Source organism: Sturnus vulgaris, chromosome W, assembly GCF_052056855.1.
Source record: "Sturnus vulgaris isolate bStuVul1 chromosome W, bStuVul1.hap1, whole genome shotgun sequence".
Taxonomy (NCBI): Eukaryota; Metazoa; Chordata; class Aves; order Passeriformes; family Sturnidae; genus Sturnus; species Sturnus vulgaris.
The window spans coordinates 72,339,043-72,358,186 of record NC_142282.1 but is presented as its reverse complement, the minus strand read 5'-3'; the positions used below and the strand labels follow the sequence as shown (position 1 = coordinate 72,358,186).

General features: G+C 41.1%; 2 protein-coding genes and 1 long non-coding RNA gene across 3 annotated transcripts; all 3 read right to left on the bottom strand.

The window, feature by feature from the left end:
- Positions 1 to 2,104: 2,104 nt before the first annotated feature.
- LOC148220409 (endogenous retrovirus group PABLB member 1 Env polyprotein-like) lies at positions 2,105 to 4,288 on the bottom strand. The gene has a single exon (XM_088155603.1). The coding sequence runs from the start codon at positions 3,060 to 3,062 to the stop codon at positions 2,382 to 2,384; it is 681 nt and encodes a 226-aa protein (XP_088011729.1). The 5' UTR covers positions 3,063 to 4,288; the 3' UTR covers positions 2,105 to 2,381.
- Positions 4,289 to 6,945: 2,657 nt separating this feature from the next.
- On the bottom strand, positions 6,946 to 9,450 carry LOC148220408 (endogenous retrovirus group K member 8 Gag polyprotein-like). The gene is made up of 2 exons (XM_088155544.1): positions 9,232 to 9,450; positions 6,946 to 8,628 (listed from the first exon to the last, which is right to left on the bottom strand). Exons 1-2 carry the CDS (start codon positions 9,448 to 9,450, stop codon positions 7,432 to 7,434), a joined length of 1,416 nt encoding a protein of 471 aa, XP_088011670.1. The 3' UTR covers positions 6,946 to 7,431.
- A 175-nt stretch (positions 9,451 to 9,625) lies between these two features.
- On the bottom strand, positions 9,626 to 13,069 carry LOC148220407 (uncharacterized). The gene is made up of 3 exons (XR_015799038.1): positions 12,634 to 13,069; positions 11,804 to 11,940; positions 9,626 to 9,938 (listed from the first exon to the last, which is right to left on the bottom strand). It is a non-coding gene; the product is annotated as an uncharacterized LOC148220407 (long non-coding RNA).
- Positions 13,070 to 19,144: the final 6,075 nt, after the last annotated feature.

Below are 19,144 nucleotides of genomic sequence, written 5' to 3'. Positions count from 1 at the left end.
AAAAAATCCAAAAAACTTCTTTACCTCAACTAACAAAAAAACTAACCAAAACCAAAAAAACCTCTCTCTTTCTGTTCATCACAAACAACACAGTCTATATACAAAAATACAAAAAAAACAATACAATTTCTAATAACAAATTCTACACTTCTTTTTCCCCCTTCACTCTTAAAACCAATCTTAAAATTACAAAATTTAATATTCAACACCAAAACAATATTCACCCCAAAACATATGCTTACTCAAAAAGTGGGGGACGAGGAACAGGTACCTAAAAATGGCACCAGACAAACCCCAAAGAACCATATAAGGACTTGCGATAAGAGGTGTGACTATGTAAAATAAAGAAATACATATACATCAAGTAAGTGGGGATAGCTAATGAATATGTAATCAGCGCGTATGATAAAAGGTCTGTTTACCCAATGCTTGGGGGCACTGGATTAGAGGAAGGATCCTCTGAGTGACCTGCATGCTGCAGTAAAGAATGCTTACTTTCTAATACTCAAAACTGTGTTAAAAAGTTTCTATTTGGCCGATTTTGGTTTAATTTTTGACAACTCCAGATGGGACACTCTGCCTCATCTCTCACGGATCCAAGGCATCTCTGGATCTTCACACCAGCACCAGGACTTTCCTGGAGAAGACCACAGATCCTCAGACCAGTCTGGTACATGGGTAAGGAGCTATCAAAGGCAGAATTTTACTGGGCGGCATGCTGCAGGCTAATTACTTAAAACTTACAACTTGAATGTTATAAACAAACTAACTTAAAAACTATCAGAGGTAGCATTTCCTTTTGCTAGTAATGTTCTTAAAGTGTCTGACTCTTGAGGTCCAGGTGAAGTCACAGGTGAGTTGTCATTCCAAAGGTCTCAGATTTCCATCCAGCTGGTGCAGAGGGTTGTTCTGGTCACTGTTCTATGGCGTCTGCTATGGGGCCGTTGCGGTCCTGAGCAGAGCATAGAGCAGGTCGCATCCACTGAGCAGGTACCCATTGAATACCGGCATCTGTGGAAATACAAGCATACCCCCACCCCCAAGTGACAAGGTCCCAAGGGCCTTCCCATTTATTAGTAATGAGGTCCCATAACAATACCTTAGGTTTAGGTAACTGGAAGTCTTTAGAGGACTGTAATGATAAGAAATTATTTAAGATAACATTGTTTTGGGAATTTTGCAATATTGTTAGATGGTTTAAAGTGTACAGGGCTTTGATCACCTTACTCTGCGGGGTCTCACCACACATCCCCCTTTTCTGTTTTTCAAGGACACACTTTAAAGTGCCATGGGCCCGCTCAATAATTGCTTGTCCTGTAGGGGAATGAGGAATACCTGTGTGGTGTGATAAACCCCAGAGCTGTAAAAACTGCAGTGTTCTATGATATGTATGCAGGACCATTATCAGTTTTTATAGTGTGAGGCATGCCTAGGGCAGCAAAGGCTAGTTGCCAATGTGTGATGGCATCACAACTTCTTTCTCCATTGTGAACTGAGGCCCATATGGCACATGAAAAAGTGTCTATTGAAACTTGAACATATTGTAAGTGACCAAATTCCAAAATATGTGTGACATCTGTTTGCCAAACTTGTGATGTCTATCACATAGGCGGAATTGATCATAATATTTAAAGGAACATGAGGAAAATGTTGATAAGCCATGGCTACAGCACATAATTCAAGTAGCTGAGGTAATCCACTATTGTAACCATCTAGTGTCTGCCAACCATTATCATCTTTCGAGGTCACAATAGCTTTCCCTGTTTTTCCAGACCCATCAGTGAAAACTGAGAGACCTTTCAGGGGTGTGAGCTGTTTCAGTGGTTTCAGGGATAACACAGTGGTATTGTTTAATAGCAACAATTTGTGGCTGGGTAAGTGATAAGTAATTTACCCTGTATAGTTTTGCAAAGCACTTTGTAGTGGTGTGCTATTTGCAAAGCACCATTCAAAATATTCCTGTTGTACTGGTATAACAATTTTTGAGGGGTGCTGGGGTCTTCATGCTGGAGAACAGGAATCAATAACACGCACTCAATATGAATGCAAAGAGCAGATTCTTTATTTTTAACAAAGAGATGATTTTTATATGTTTTCAGTGGTTACTTAGAGTTTGTTACAAAGAGTATGATTGGTTACACAAAAGACATATATATGTTAATAGTAATTCTATTGGTTCATCTAAGATCTATCTTTCTACAGTCTAGTTATTGCGTAAGATACTCTTTGAAGTGGACATGGTATGTCGACTAAACAGGATCTTGCTTCCCCAGATGTCTTTTCCTTTGTTCTTGCTTATCTCAACGTTAAAATTTATGATCTTGTTTTTCTCCTATAGTCAAGCCAAGGACACGGTAACCTTGAACAGACCTTTAACATAACTAAGGTAGTTTTCTATAGACAGGCTGCAGAGCCAGAGCTCCTACTAGGCCGCCAACATCTCTCCCTTTCTTTTCAAAAACAGCATTGGCCATACGTCGAATTTGAAAGGAAAAACACTGGATGATGCAAGGTCCCATACATAACACAATTACTACAATCAGTACAATAATGATTCCTATCTTAAGGATATCTTTTACCCATGCAGAAATTCCAAAAGACATTAACCAGTCATCAAGGGGGTTGTGATTGACAGTAATCTTCTTAGTGTGATCTTGGAGCCATTCTAATTGCTTATGGATTGAATCACTATGATCGGACAAGTTAAAACAACACATTCCTTCAAAATCTTCACAGCCTTTACTTTGGGCCAACAAAAGGTAATCAATAGCTGCTCTGTTTTGAAGAATAGCTTGTCGGAGACTACTCATATCTTGAGCCATTTGGGACAGAACTTGTGTAGTGACATTGGCCTGTTTAGCTGTCCAGCACGCTAGGTGTTGGATCTCAGTTAGCGCTTGTGCTGTTCCCACTGGGGGTAGTAACACTGCAAAAAATCGAGCGGTTCTACTCCATAGTTCCACTTCATCATTGCATTTATCATCTAATTCCGAGACTTGTCGTTTTTCCCTTTGATTTTTGGAAATGTTCCAGGCAATCAAATGATTAAAAGAGGGTAGCATTAAAGATAACTTGCCAAGGTAACAAGGACCCCCATAAGCATGATGAGGTATTCCTTGCCAGGCTCTATCTCCACAGATTTAATATAGGCCTTGAGGTAGGGAAAGGGGCTTAGAAATGTCTAAATGAATATGACCTGAACCCCACCCATAAGGGGATGATCCACAATGTTCACTACTATTGTAAAACTTACGAGGGGTTAGCCAGACTTGTTTTTTAGATTCGTTAATGTTCCAACTAGTCTGCCCAAAATACACACATCCGGAGTGATTTGCTTTTCGACTGTCTAGTAAATTTAACTCTTGAGGATCCCATGGCAGGGTTGTATTTAGAGATTTGATTATTTTTGCCAGGCAGTGACTGTTGTTTTTTACTTCTGAGCAATTGATAGGGGGGGCTATAGTGATTTCTTGTGGTTGTACCGGTGACCCAATGAGGCAAGTTTTAAATGGGTCAGTGGCTGCACTAAGATGTAAACAAAAATTTGTGTTACCAGTTTTGTTGGCCCAAGCGATCCAGAAGTTCTCTTGAGGGAGGTTGATTGCGAAAAGCACTGGGTAAGAGTCAAACATAGTGTTAGTAGCTTAATTAGCATCGTTATTGCTATGGATTTTGCAGGCAACAGTATATTGGCTAGATATAATAATAGTACACCAAGCAGTCTGAACTAGCTTTGTATAATTTAAAATATACCACGCATGCAATGCTAAATTCCTTTCTTCTATTGATTCAAATAAGCTTATAGCTTCACTAACAGTTAAGTCAGGCAGTTTCAACCACTTTCTAAGTGATTCTAAAGGTCTTACTGATTGGCGTTCCTGACATTCATTACATCCCAAAAAGCAAGTATAAATATCACTGGAGTTTACAATTTCCACATAAGAAAGTTCCTAATTTCCATACTACACAACCACAACGAGGAAATAATACTTCTTGTATTCTAGACCTAAGATATTTCTGTACTAGTCTACGCAAATCAATCACATCTGGAAAGTCTGGGATATTAGGGTGTGTTCTTATTGGTTCCTTGAGAATAATGATTAGGATCGGGATGAATCTTGCACTCTATTCGTCCACTGTTGAATTTGGCTCCGTGTCTTCTCCAGCTTCCTCAATTTTTGATATCCAAGGCTTGACCCACTTGGCTGGGATCCAATTAGGTTTAGCACCTGTTAATACACAAGCATAACCCCGTCCCCATGTCAATAATTGGTGGGGACCAGTCCATTGTTGTGATTGGGGTTCCCATACAGATACTTGTATCTTATGAACAGTCAAAGATTCATCCTTGCAAAAATGCAATGTAATGGGCAACATTTGGGTTTTTAACTCAGGGCGTTCCATCCACATTTTCCAATTGTGGACATACAATGTTTTTGCTACGATTTCTTGTGGAGAGAGGGTGACATTCCCCTCCCTTTGTAAAGCAGAGAAAAGGCGTTTAAGGTCTTGATGTTTGCGTTCTACAATAGCTTGCCCAGTACCCAGGTACTCCTGTGACATGGGTAATGTTCCATCTACGTAGGAACTCACGTGAAGTAGAACTAACATAATTAGGACCATTATCTGTTTTTATTTGTTGTGGGACACCAAGCACTGCAAAAGCTTATAACCAGTGTCTGCAGGTTGCCTTGCTTTTGGCGTTTATCATAGGCGTTGCCCATACTAGTCTGCTACAGGTATCAACAGTGACATGTACATGTTTAAAGCGTCCAAATGATGGCACGATTGTGACATCTGATTGAAACAATGTTCTAGGGTGGAGACCACGAGGGTTCACTCCTTGTAACTGGATTGGGGGTAATTTTGCACAATCAGGACAACATGCTATGATACCTCGTGCCTCTCGTTTTGTTAGATGGAATTCCTTCTGTAGGCTTAATGCTGACTGGTGAAAAAAGGCATGAGAGGCAACGGCAAGGTCAAAATTACTGAGTCCAATGGCTGGTGAGGATACGATTTGGTCAATTTTGGCGTTTCCTTCTGATAAAAACCCTGGTAGATTGAGATGGCTGCGGATATGTGTTGAGAAAAAGGCATGGTGCCTGATATTAATTACATTTACTAGAAGAACGAGTTCACGATAAATTAAGGAGTTTGAGATTCGACCTATTAATGCGTCCTCAATTCTTTCCAAGATAGAGGCAACATACAAGGAATCGTTAACGAGATTAATTTCTTGAGAGTCAAAGTGTTGAAAAGCTAAGGTTACAGCCTTGAGTTCAAGTAATTGCACTGATCCTTCCGGATGTTGGTAAACTATGACATCCCAGTTGCCATTTTTCCATATTGCATATCCGAAACTTTTGGTCCTTCCACTGGCATCAGTAAAAACAGTGATTGCATTGGGAATTGGCTTAGAGTTTCGCAATGTTTGACCTTTTAGTGGGAGGTCAGTGGAAAACAAGGCATGTGATGGATAATGATTATCAAGTTCTAAGCCAATAGTGGCTGTAGCGAATGTATACGATAGTGATTGCCATTCAGTGCAAAGAGACAAATTATTTATGGGCATATAAAGAGAAGATGCATCAGCTCCAAAAACAGTACGTACTCGTTGGTGTGCTTTCAGAATTAAGGATCCTAAATGATCAATACGTCTTGTAACAGAGGAAATGGGGCTACATGCTAAAAACACCCATTCCAATAAGAAGAAGGTCTTGAATGATTCCTGCCCAATTATAGCAATTTGTTCAGCAGGCTAGTTAATGATATAAAGGTTTATTGGTATGGTAGGATCAAACCTAAAAGCAGTTGTACAATGCAACTTTTTAGCAATTATTTGCAGTGCTTGTTTCCCTTCTTGGGTTAATTCCCTTTTATCATTAATGTCCTTTGAACCTTGTAACAATTTTCTTAAAGGATGTAAATCTTGATTTGAAATATCTGCCCATGCACGTATGCTTTGAATGTCTCCTAGAAGCTTTTGCACATCATTGACTGTTTCAATATTTGCATGTAAAGTTACCTTTTGAGGCACAAAGCGAGCTTGTGTTATTTTAAAGCCCAAATAAGACCAAGGGTCGGAGAATTGCACCTTTTCTTCTGCCACTTTCAATCCCCACTTTTCTAACTCTAGCAATAATTCCTTTTGTTTTAAGTGCGGTAATGGAAATTCACTTGCGACTAAAATGTCATCCATATAATCATATGTTAGAAAATTTGGATTGTTAAGTCTCCATTGATGTAAGGCTTGGTCTACAAACCATTGACAAATTGTAGGACTATTTTTCATACCTTGAGGGAGTACCACCCACTCATATCTTTTCATAGGTGCACTGTGATTAATGGAGGGCACACTAAATGCAAATCGTTTGGTATCTTCAGGGTGCAACAGAATGCTAAAAAAGCAATCTTTGATATCAATAATAAACAGGTGATAGTTTTTTTGGTAAACCAGCTGGCAATGGCAAACCTGGTTGCAGAATTCCTAAAGAGTGCATTTGATTATTGACTGCCCTTAAGTCATGTAAAAATCTCCATTTTCCTGACTTTTTTTGTATAACAAAAACGGGGGTATTCCAGGGACTCATAGAAGGTTGTAAATGACCAAAGGCTAATTGTTCTTGTACTAATGAATGGAGATGCTCTAATTTATCTTTAGTGATGGGCCACTGAGCCACCCATACTGGTTGGTCTGATTTCCATGTTAGTTGTATAGTGGGTCGAGCACCTATCAGCTCAGTGGCCGCCCCTGAAAATGTTGGTTGGTTAAGATGACATTCCATTGACTAAGTGTGTCTCTACCAAGGATCCAAAGAGGAGTGTCTAGTACATAAGGTTTTACTACAGCCTTGTTTCCCTCTTTATCAGTAATTTCTATGAATTCCTGACTTTGTAAAGTACGGGTGGTTCCAGCAACTCCTAAGATTTGCTCATTTAAGAGTGTAGTGGGCCACTGCTGAGGCCAAGCAGTTAATGGTATTATGGTGACGTCTGACCCAGTGTCTAGCATCGTTGAATGTTCAAGCATTTCGGAATCATCGAGATTATCACAATACAATTTTACGGTTACTTGCCGGGTCGGTCTATCACTAGTCATGACTTGAGCAAAGGCAATTAAGGGTCCGGTACTACCAAAACCACCAGATCTTTGTGAATTAGTAGTTGTTGGAACCTGGGGAAGAAAAGGAACAAGTTGAGCAATTACACTACCTTGTGGAATGAACATTGGTGGGGAAAAGACTTTCACTACTATTCTGATAATACCACTATAATCAGCATCAATTACACCAGGTAAAATGAAAATGCCGTCTAAAGTGGCCGACAATCTCCCTAGCAATAATGCGGCCATACCGCCACCTAGTGGACCTTTGGTAGTGCTATCGATGATGGTAACAGAATCATCAAAAATAGTCACGGAGTCTCTAGTTACCAAATCGACTCCAGCACTCCTTTTTGTGGCGAGGAGCATGTTGTAGAGACAGCCATGGCTACTGAGGGGTTCTTTTTGTTCGCCGCGCCTCCCTCGCGGCACATCTCGTTTCCCGCCAACGGTGTCCCATCCTTTTTAAATTTGGATCGGCATTCATTTGCCTTGTGGCCAAACTTTTCGCATCGGCCGCAAGTGCCGACAAATGATGTAGATGTGAGGTTCATATTGTTATTTTGTTGTTGTTTTGCCAAACTTGAAGGACAATGCTTTCTAATATGTCCAGTATGACCGCAATTATAGCATGTATTGGGAGGGCCTTTGTCCCCGTTCCCTTGCTTGTGTGCTTGAGTAATGGCTGCAGCTAAAGCAGCAGCATGAATTCGAGCTTTGTCCTTTTCAATTTCTAAAGGGGCTCGTGAACATTGTTCAATCATTTGTATTATTGTCATATGAGCTGGTAATGCTGCTAATAATCGCTTGCAGGTGGCATTTGCATTTTGCATAGCTATTTCTTTTACTAAAGTATCTTTCATATCAGGAGGGACATCTGGTGCTGCCTCTACTCCTTCTTTAATCCTGTCCACAAAAGACAAAAAGGATTCATCTTCCTTTTGCTGAATATGTAAATAAGGTTGTCGAGGCTTACCTACTTGGGGCAAGCTGTTAAAAGCTTCTAAAGCAGCAGACTTGCTTTGAGCTAGAATGCGAGTCCCTAACGCTGCCTGTCTTTGTGGATCGATGAATTGACCATTTCCCATAAGCACATCTAGCGTGGCAAAGCGTAGAGGATCACCTTGCGGCAAATTGACATTATCTAATTGTTTAAGCTCCAATCTTTGTTGCCACTTTGATAAAAATAACATATAACTAGTAGGTCCTAGTATAAGCTCAAACATAGCCGTAAGGTGGGCAGGGATGAGTTCTTGATATTTTAGCAATGCTTCTACTTGCCGCCTTACCAAGCGATTATCAACACCGTAGTCCATTACAGATTTTTGAACCCTTGCTATCATTTGCCAGTCTAAGGGCTGCCAAGCATTATTACCACCAGTTCCTTGCACCACTGGAGCTGAGACAAACTGAAAATCTCCCGTCAACTCAGCATTTGTTACCACTCCTTTCCACCTCTTATTCATGTCAAAAGAACGGTCTTTGGGGATGGAAGTTTTGTCAGAACCTTTCCCTGAGCCTCCCTAGCCTGCCGAGCCTCCCGAACCTCCTGAGCTTCCCGAGCTTTCTGAGCCCCCCGAACCTCCCTCCCCTCCTTTGTTCCACCAACGCTGAAAAGAGTCATTAAAGGTAGTTAACAATCCCGTCCCTTCCTTTTCTGTAGAATGAGAAACATTTGTGTTTTCAATTTTGGAAAGCATTATTGGGGGTAAACCTTTAGATGCTAGAAATTGATTTGCAGTAGGCATATCCCACTCCCCCGCCTTAACCAAATTGATAATGTTCTGACGGCGTTGAGATGTAGAAGGATTCGGTGCAGAAAAAGATTTTTCCTCTAAAGTTTTGAGGCCGGAGAGAATGGCGTTATGGGCCTTTTTATATGCTTCCCGAATCGTTTTACTTTTAGAACCCTTATCAAGCCACTTCATTTCACCTAACAGTTCAAGCATGGTTTCGGTCTGCTTTTGCAGTGTGGACTGTAAATCGTCCGTGTCCATTTCTGTTCCTTAGGGAAGAGGCACAGTCGCTGGGTCGAAAGTGGGAGGTGAGGGCAGATGTAACACAGGGTCAGTATTAGTGGGATTAGCGGGCGCTACACTCGTTGTTACTGGGGGTGCCGTAGGTACCGAGGGCGCAGAGGGTGCCGTAGGTGCCGGGGGTGCAAAGGAAGGCACATTATGAACATCGGTAGGGTCCCAGGGTGGTATTAAATCATCATAGGGGCCACGGGCCGCAGGGGCTGACACATACGCGGGTGGAGCAGTAGCAGACTCTTGGGTGAGTTTACCAGCTACGGCAGTGACCATGGTCTGTGCTGCGAGTTCCAGCTCAATTTCAGCACCCATTTGTTCAATTAACATGCACAGCTGCCGGTACGTAGGAGCTAATGATTTTGCCTCCTTATTCCCAGTTTGTATAGCTTCCCACAAATCTGCCCCGACTTCTTGCCAAGTAGTCTCTTTAAAAACATCGGTAGAGTCTTTTAAAAAAACCACGACGTTTAGCCCAATACAGTAAATTCATGAGCGAAGACCGATCAACAGTCTCTCCTTTCTTTTGGGCAAGTTTCATTAAGGCATCAACAGTAGCCTTCTCGATAGCTGATACCGTGTTTCCCATCCCGCAAATTTTTTACAGCCGTCTAAGGCTCCGACTCACCGGTCGACAGTGGCCACTCACACCTCTCTCGGACGCCCGGTCGCAACCGCTGCGGGAAGTGAACGTTCTCCTAGGCGGCACGCACAGAGACCCTCCACATAAAAGTCCGTCTGTTAAGCAGTCTGGCCCCTTCGGATCATCACGTCGGGGTCACCAAGATGCTGGGGTCTTCATGCTGGAGAACAGGAATCAATAACACGCACTCAATATGAATGCAAAGAGCAGAATCTTTATTTTTAACAAAGAGATGATTTTTATACATTTTCAGTGGTTACTTAGAGTTTGTTACAAAGAGTATGATTGGTTACACAAAAGACATATATATGTTAATAGTAATTCTATTGGTTCATCTAAGATCTATCTTTCTACAGTCTAGTTATTGCGTAAGATACTCTTTGAAGTGGACATGGTATGTCGACTAAACAGGATCTTGCTTCCCCAGATGTCTTTTCCTTTGTTCTTGCTTATCTCAACGTTAAAATTTATGATCTTGTTTTTCTCCTATAGTCAAGCCAAGGACACGGTAACCTTGAACAGACCTTTAACATAACTAAGGTAGTTTTCTATAGACAGGCTGCAGAGCCAGAGCTCCTACTAGGCCGCCAACAGAGGGGTCTCTAGCATTTAACTGCAAACACCTTAGACAGCATTTACTAATTAACTACACAATTAGTTCAAAGATAGTCGGTGCTGTCTTTTTAGGTCGATGGGGCAAAAAGATCCATTCTAAAATGTGCAGTGAGTCAGACCACTATGTCCCATTGACCAATAATTACTGTAGGGTGTAAATCAACAATGACAATAAACACTGTAACACAAACTTCAGGACATATCCAGTAAACTTGTCTGTTCATTATGGCCCACTCTACTTTTTCAAGAGCAGTTTTCACCTATGGAATTAATTCTCTTAAGGTCACCTTTAAGAATATTGAACAGGGGAGATAACTGTGGAGTGGTTAACCCTAAATAGTGTCTTATCCAGCTTATGATACCCAAAAGTTTTTGTGCATCATTCAAGGTTTGAACTTTGGTTAAAAATTGAATTGTTTGTGGCTGTATTGTTTGATCTAATATTTTACCTCTGAGGTACTTCCATGGCAGTTGTTGCTGCACCTTTTCTGGTGCAACTTGCAGCCCAAACTCTTGTAGTGCTTGCATCAATTTTGGCTGAATCTGCACAAGGCCTTCTTTTGTTGGGGTTGCTATCAATATGTCATCCATATAATGGTAACAGTATGCTCCTGGGAATTGTTCCCTCACTATGGAGAGTGTCTGTGTAACATACCATTGGTAGATCATTGGACTATTTTTCATACCCTGTGGCAACGCTTTCCATTCTTATCGCTTGACTGGCGCTGCATTATTGATGGAAGGCACTGTGAATGCAAACTTTGGGATATCATCAGAGTCCAAAGGAATAGTAAAAAACCTGTATTTTAAATCAACAATCAAAATGTTCCACTTAGCAGGTATCATGGTAGGAGATGGCATCCCAGGCTGTAAAAGCACCCATACTTTCTATAATAGCATTAATTTTTCTTAAATCATGGAGCAACCTCCATTTACCAGATTTCTTTCTGATTACAAACACAGGGGTGTTCCATGGGCTTGTCAATGGCTCTATGTGTCCTTGAGCCAATTGTTCTTGAACCAAGGATTTTAGGGTGCTTAATTTTTCTCTTTCAAGGGGCTATGAGCAACCCACACAGGTTGGTCAGTAAGCCATTTCAAAGCTAATGTAGGGTGCTTTACACCCTTCAGCACAGTGGCCCCTGTTAAAAATCCATTCCTACCCGAACTCCACACGCTGACAAAACATCCCTTCCCCACAAGTTGAGTGTCACAGCAGTGACATAGGGACAGACTGTGGCTGTCTGTCCCTCTGGATTCTTGACTAACACTGGTTTACTGCTTAAGTAACTGTGTGGTGCCCCCAAGGCCAGTAACAGCAGATCCCACAGCTGTGGTAGGCCAGGATTGGGTCCATGTGTTAGCAGTTATGATGGTGACATCTGCTCCAGTGTTAATCATCCCACTAACCTTAATGTGGGAAGGAGTTGCCTGAGGCACTGTAAGTGTACAATCCATGTTTGATCTCTGATCGTAAACGACCTGGGTCCAGTACACTTGAGGCTCTCCTGTCGATCCAAAGCCTCCGTCTCCTCATAGCTTTGAATCTGTTTTAGAAACACAAGACTTAAAAGGAATGAGTTGGGCAATGCGAGTTTTAGCTGGGGTAGTCACAGGAGGGGTAGGTGTTGACACCATGGCACAAATCTGTCCCATGTAGTCAGCATCTATAACACCTGGACAAACAAATATGCCTTGTAACATTGCACTTGACCTTCCTAACAATAGTGCACTCAGTCCTTTCTCTATAGGCCCATGGGCCTCAAGGGGGACTTTATGCACCCTTAATGAGTCTATAGTTATTGCATTGTCTGTGGAAACATCCATTCCAGCTGAGCCTCTTGCTGTCCCTGTGAGCTGGTCACACAGGCTTGGGATGGGGGACAGGAAAGTGCTTGTGTCTTCATACTCTTCCCTTGCTAGCTCAGGTTCCAGGTTTCTCTAGGCTTTTATCAATTTTAACGTGTCCATCAATGTCCTCCAGGTAAACACTTAGAGCAATTTTGTTGCCTCTAGAGGCAGAATCAAAAATCAGTTGGCCAACTTGTTCCCAGATTTTAACACTAAAGGTGGCATCTGTAGTGATTTCTACACCGTGGCTCTTGCAAAACTGTAGTAAAGTCTCTAGAGCATTTTCATGGTGCTCAACCCCTCTTTTACTTAAGATCAGAGTTCAAATATTCCCTATAGCTTGGTCCTCTGCCGAAATTTGACCACCCATGTCCCCAGCAGTGGCTCACCCTTTTTATGTCCTCATCTGGATGATCACAGCTCTTTGACTGTCAGCAGCTCTCTGACTACCTTCCTCACACAGGTCTCCAGGCTGTTTTTCTCTCACAGCTCTGATTGCTTTTCTTTTGCAGCTCTGGCTGTATTTTCCCTCACAGCTCTTGGCTGTCCGTCTCTGGTGCTCCGTCTCCTTTCTTTTATAGTGGCTTAGTTATCATCATCACGTCAGGGAGCTCACCAAATGTCGCGGTTGGGGGAGATGGAGAGACAACACAACATCGGAATTCATGTGGCAGAGAGAGATTTAATGGCGTGCGCAGCTCTTATATAGCCTATTCAAAAGACTCCATGTTTGAACTTAATTGGCTATGATTTGGTTACCACCCAGCTCACTGGCCAATAGCTACCTGCTTACGTTCTCGTCAGGGCTTGGCTGGCATAGTGCCCTTTATGAGGCTTACAGACCAGCTGTTCGCCATCATAGGTTGCATTTTGTGACCTTGAAGAAAGATTGACGGGCCCCCTGGGGCAACAGCTATAAGGGTGAATTTGATTAAGTATTGTAATCAACGGTGGCTGTTGTACAAACTAGACTCTGGAGAAAAGCGGCCACAAAATGGAACCTTGAATACATTGTTACAGTTAATGTTGTTTTTAAGACAGGAACAGAAATGAGATGAGGTTATGTATGCTGATACGTTTTTCACGTTGTGGAATCATCAAAAATGGCAGAAAGCTTGTGGCTTGAATCCAGCCCCTTCAAATCCTTTTGTGCTGGCTCTTGAAAAGGAGAATAGAGGAAAATGGTTAAAACATTGTTTTTCTACGCGCATCATAGGACAAATTTGTTCTAAATATCTCCCCAATAAGGAAGAAAATTTAGATCTTATAGTCAGTTCTAATTGCAGGTTGGATGGAGGAATGGATAATCAGGCGGCCAAGACTGTTCTTTTGAGGGAACTGGCACATAAAGAGGCAGATTTAGCATGTCTAGAAGAGAAAATAGAGAGGATAGAGAGGATGTATCAAGGAGCAGAGGGTTTTAGTCCTATTGAAGGGAGAACTAGGTCTAAACACAGAGATGTGGTAGCAGCTCCCCTCTGTCAGGTGGCAAGTATGGATGGTCCAATCACAGTAAAAGTTCTGTTTTCAATAATGCACCTTAAAAATTGGAAGTTGATGGCTGGTACTTACTGAGATGGCCTAGACAAAATGGCAAAAGCATTTGAAATTATGGTTAAAACTCAGGATCTGGACTGGAAGGATATAGATGCTATGTTAGAAATGTTTGATGTTATGAAAAGAGATGGTTGTTAAAACCAGTAGGAGGTTTGTGGAAGAGCAAATTTTGACAGGTAACTTGCTGTGTACATTGGACATTATTTTCCCACCATGGAGCCTGAGTGAGACCCTAATGTGCCCATGTTTACAGAGAAATTAAATAGATATCAACAATAGATACTGTATGGAATTAGACATGCCATGACAGAGGCTATCAATAAGTTAAAATTATTTGAAATTAAGCAGAATCATAATAAATCACCTACCAAATTTGTGAATCACCTGAAAGAAACAGCTTGAAAATATACTAATATAGATCTGGAAACAGAGGAAGGAAAACCTCATTTAGCCCCCATATTTGTGGGGCAATCCTCAGATGATATTAGAAGGAAACTACAAAAGGCTCAGGGAAAAGACCATTATGATTTAGGGAAGCTGTTAGATGTTGCTTGGGGAGTTTATCAGAATAAAGGAAAACAGTGAAAAATAACTAAACAAAAAGTATTTGCAGTTATGGAAGGAATTTCCAAAGGAATTGGCCCCTGCAGAAAGGAAGGGGATGAGTGTGTGGACAACCTCCCTTGAAAGCCCCCCCCCTCCCCAGGAGACTTTGTATTCCTCAGTGTGCATACTGTGAGAAAGGCATTGGAAAAAGGATTGCCTGCAGTTGAAACATAAAAGCCCCCTCCTCATGCCTGTCGCTGATGATGACTGAGGGAGACCGGAGGATTCTGCCCTGGCAGAACCTCTACTTACAGCTAAGATAGGAAATGAGGAGGTAAATGAGATAGAATTTTTAGTAGATACGGGAGCTAGCTACTCTGTGCTAAATACAGTAAAAGGAAACTTGAGTAATGATTCTATAACAATTGTTGATGCAACAACGAATCATGAAACTCAGTCATTTTTCAAACCCATTGATTTTAAAAGTTAGGAAAACAATGGATGACTCACCAGTTTTTGTATCTACCCAATTCACCAAAGCCTCACCTTGGGAAAGATTGGAAAAACTAAATGCTGAAATCAAATTTAAAAATGGAAAAATAAAGGGTATTATTCCAGAACCTAATTATGTGGAAGCCTCTATTTTTGCACTACAGTCTCTGAAATTGGACATGATCCATCTGCCAGTATCACTTCAGGATGCAATGATTCCAATAGTCTGGGCTGGAGAGGTGCCTGGGTGATCCAAAAGAGCAAAGTCTGTAGGGATTAAATTGAAAGCTGGAGCAGGACCAGTAAGGCAAAAGCAATATCCTTTGAAAATAGAAAGTTGTAAGGGTTATTATCCCTTGTGGAAAAATTTATAAAATATGGCCTATTGAAGGAATGCAAATCCAAATTTAATACTCCTATTTTTCCAATTAGAAAAGCAAATGGAAAGGATTATGAGCTGGTACAGGACGTTAGAGCCATAAATAAGATAGAAGAAGATATACACCTGTAGCAAAACTTTAAACCTTGCTAATAAAATTGAGCGAAAAATTGAAATGGTTTACAGCATTAGATTTGAAAGATGCCTTTTTCTGTATCCCTTTGAGTATTGAAAGTCAAGAGCTTTTTGCTTTTGGATGGGAAAATCCAAACACAAGGAGAAGAACCCAACTGACTTGGACAGTTGTACCTCAGGGGTTTACAAATAGTCCCAGCAAATTCAGAAATCAATTGGCAAAATAACTGGAGGAATGGAAAAATCAGAACCTCATTGGAATCTTGTTACAGTATGTAGATTACATTCTGATAGCCACTGAAACTGAACAGCAATGTTGGGATCAAACTGTGGCATTGTTGAATTTTCTGGGACTAAGTAGATATAGAGTATCCAAAGACAAAGCACAAATAGTCCAGACCACAGTAATCTGTAACGGTGTGGTGCTTGCACCACTTAATTAGTGGCTTGTCTGAAGTTTCTTCTGTCTTCACTCAGAGCCAGGATTAAAAAACACAAAGGAAACGAATTTTCTCATGTTCTGGCTTGGTTGTTTATTAAATCTTATCTAAAGTACAGAAAGTTCAGCAACATTTCTAGTGACCAGCTAAAAGCAAGCAAAATGCAGACAAATCTAGCTAGCTACAAGTCTCTTAAATCTAAACAGTCCAATAGAGAATTAACACCTATATTATTTATACTTTTGACCCAATAAACAAACTCCTGTGACCGGCAGTGCAGCACTGACTGTCCAACCAGAAACTACTACCTGAAAACATGAAGAAGAAGGAGGAAGAACACCGAAAAGAGAGACCACCCAAAAACCTCCATCTTGTCCCATACCTATTACTATATTATAAAAATCTCAAATTTAAAACCCTTCACCATGTGAAATCACACACTTCTATTTAGCTACACACCCATGACTTTAACTCCATCACTCAAATTTGGAAGCCTTCTCCAAGACCTCAGGTCAAAAACAGTGCTCTCCAGAGGGTCAGTGTCAGAAAGCACAGAAAGCTCAAACAACCCAGGTTTCTAGGATCCAACAGTAACCTGTTTGGGATTTGATATACTCCAAGGACAAAGGCAGTTGGGACAGGAATGAAAAGAAGCAATTTGCCAACTCCCACAGCCACAAATGGTAAGAGAGTTGTGTGCCTTTCTCAGGATGGTCAGATGGTGTTGTCTGTGGATCATCAATTATGGGCTGCTGGTAAAGCCACTGTATGAGCCCTTGAAGACGGCTCAGAAGGACTTTATAGTCTGGACTGATGATCCATGGGCTGCCTTTTTACAACTCAAGTGAGTCCTTATGCAGGCCCCTGTTTTGGGACTCCCAGATCCCATTCTCCTGTTTGAACTATTTACCTATGAAAGACAAAACATAGCGCTGGGAGTGCTGTCACATTTCCTAGGGAACCAGAGGTGGGCTGTGGCTTCCTTTTCAAAGCAACTAGATAATGTCAGCCAAGGCTGGCCTAGTTGTCTGAGGGCCGTAGCAGCTACTGTTCTCTTGATCCAGGAAGCTTGAAAACTGACTTTGGGACAAAGCATTGTTGTTTATGTACCACATATGGTGAAGTCAGTACTCGAGCAAAAAGGGTGATGCCTGGAAATAGAACACACACTTTTCCAGACATTAGAATGATATTATAAAAGCAAACCACTACTTTAAAGCCTTCAGGTACACAATATGGTGAAAAACATGCCCCAAATTATATTAATACAATTTTATAAGATCAGGCAATTAGACAATCTAGCTAATATTTTCCAATTAGAGGAGCAGTTGGTTAAGTAATTTGTCTCCTGGATTCTGCCCTATTGGAGCTCTCCCCCTGACATCCTACCCTACCTTTATTATGTCTATGATTACATGGTACAAAAAAGAAGTCCTTGGTAAACTGACAGGCAAGACTAAACAAAATTTTAGGAGTGCATCAATATGTGTTTGTTCACTGTGGGAAAGAAAGCTGGAAAAGTACTAGAAGTTATACCTAGGCATTTAACAGTCTACAAAGCTACAAACACATGAAGAATACATAAAAGCTAAAAACTTTAGACATCAAGGGGGCCACTGGCTATCTCCTAGCCAGATGCTAAACTACCAGGTAGTCTTGGTAGAGCAAGATGATGTGACAGTCAAAATGACTTCTATCATTAACCCTGCTATGTTCTTATCTGCCCAACTAGTAGAAGGAACCCCAGAACATGATTGCTTACAGACTACAGAAGTGTGTTCCAGCAGACCTTAGGAGACTGACCCTTGGAAAGACCTGATTGGGAATTGTTTGCTGATGGGAGCAGCTTTGTCCAAAATGGAAAACATTTATGTATCAACGATTGAGAGAGAGACGAGGACTACTGATTTGTGATCAGAATTCAAATTTTACTGTGAGCTACATATGCCTACATACCATTCTCAGGAAGACTAGCAATTTTCTATTACACTCATTTAGCCAAACATCACACAGACAAACCTTACATTTCTACTTAGTTAAATCTTATTTCCTGTAAGCCAGACTTGATTCAATCTTCTTGTAATCTTCAAAGCTCTGTTTGCTCTTGCCAAGGCATCCTGGCCATCAAACTGCACATGCCAATCAAATCCACAGTACTATCAGTCTCAGTTACCACATCTCCCCTTTTTTTTTTCAACCAAAAATACACTATTAAGTCACTTGTCTATTAAATTTTTCACACTATAAAATACAAGGAATAACTACTACAATGCATAATATAATGCCTAATACATATAAGCCTACTTTCTTCAAGTTCATAACCCAGCCAGTGAGTCCTCAGTGTCTCAGGAGTCGATTTAGCTAGTCACACCCATCATCTACTTGCAGTTTGTTTCCACCCTCTTTCAGGGCTTGAATGCTGGCATACATGGACTGGAAGTAGTCAGAAAGGTTAAGGCAACACATCCCATTGAATTCATCACACCCATGTCCCTGTGCTAAAAGGAAAAATCTATTGCTGCTCTATTTTGAAAAGTAGCATGTCTAACAGAATCAACATCAGTTAAAAGTCCTGTTAATGCTAAGGATGTAGCATTAGTTTGTTTAGCTAGCCAACAGCCTAATTGGTTGAGTAAACCTAAGGCTTTTGCTGCTGCTACACCAGGGGTAAAAAATGATGCTGCCCATCGCTGTCCCCTAGACCAAAAATCAAGCTGGTTATCACAATCTTTGTCAAAAGCATGTAAGGTTCTCTTGATTTTAGAGGGATATTTATGTTGAAAAATTATGGACGTGTTTGGGGTTAAAAGGGATAATCACCCAAGGCTACATGGTCCTCCTTTAATGTGATGGGATTGCAGGCCAAGCCCTATCCCCACAAATTAAAAATACTCCAGGAGGTAAAAGTAAAGGAACATTGGTAGAGTGAGAAATTATCCTAGATGTATAATTACACCAAGTACTCGCATTTTTATACACAGAGTGATGAGGGGAAACATCCCAAGCCTTACACTGATTTTTCCCAGAATAATTAAACCTTACACAAAGATCCATTTTCACTGAGCCCAAAAGTTCTAACTCTTGAGGCTCAAGGGATGCCATGGAAAGATAAGGGGTCCACTGCTCCCAGGTGTCAGCATGATTGCTGTTTTGCAACACTGTATTTGCCTGAGGCAGGCAAGGCAAATTGTCTAGGGGCAGAGCAATAAGGCAGGTTGAAAAGGGATTATCTGGAGATGCAGTGGCCAAACACAATGTATCTTGTCCTGTAACATTTGCTAAGGTTACCCATACATTTGTTTTTGGTTGGTTAACAGGCCAGGTCTGAGCACTAGAAACAATTCCCAGTAA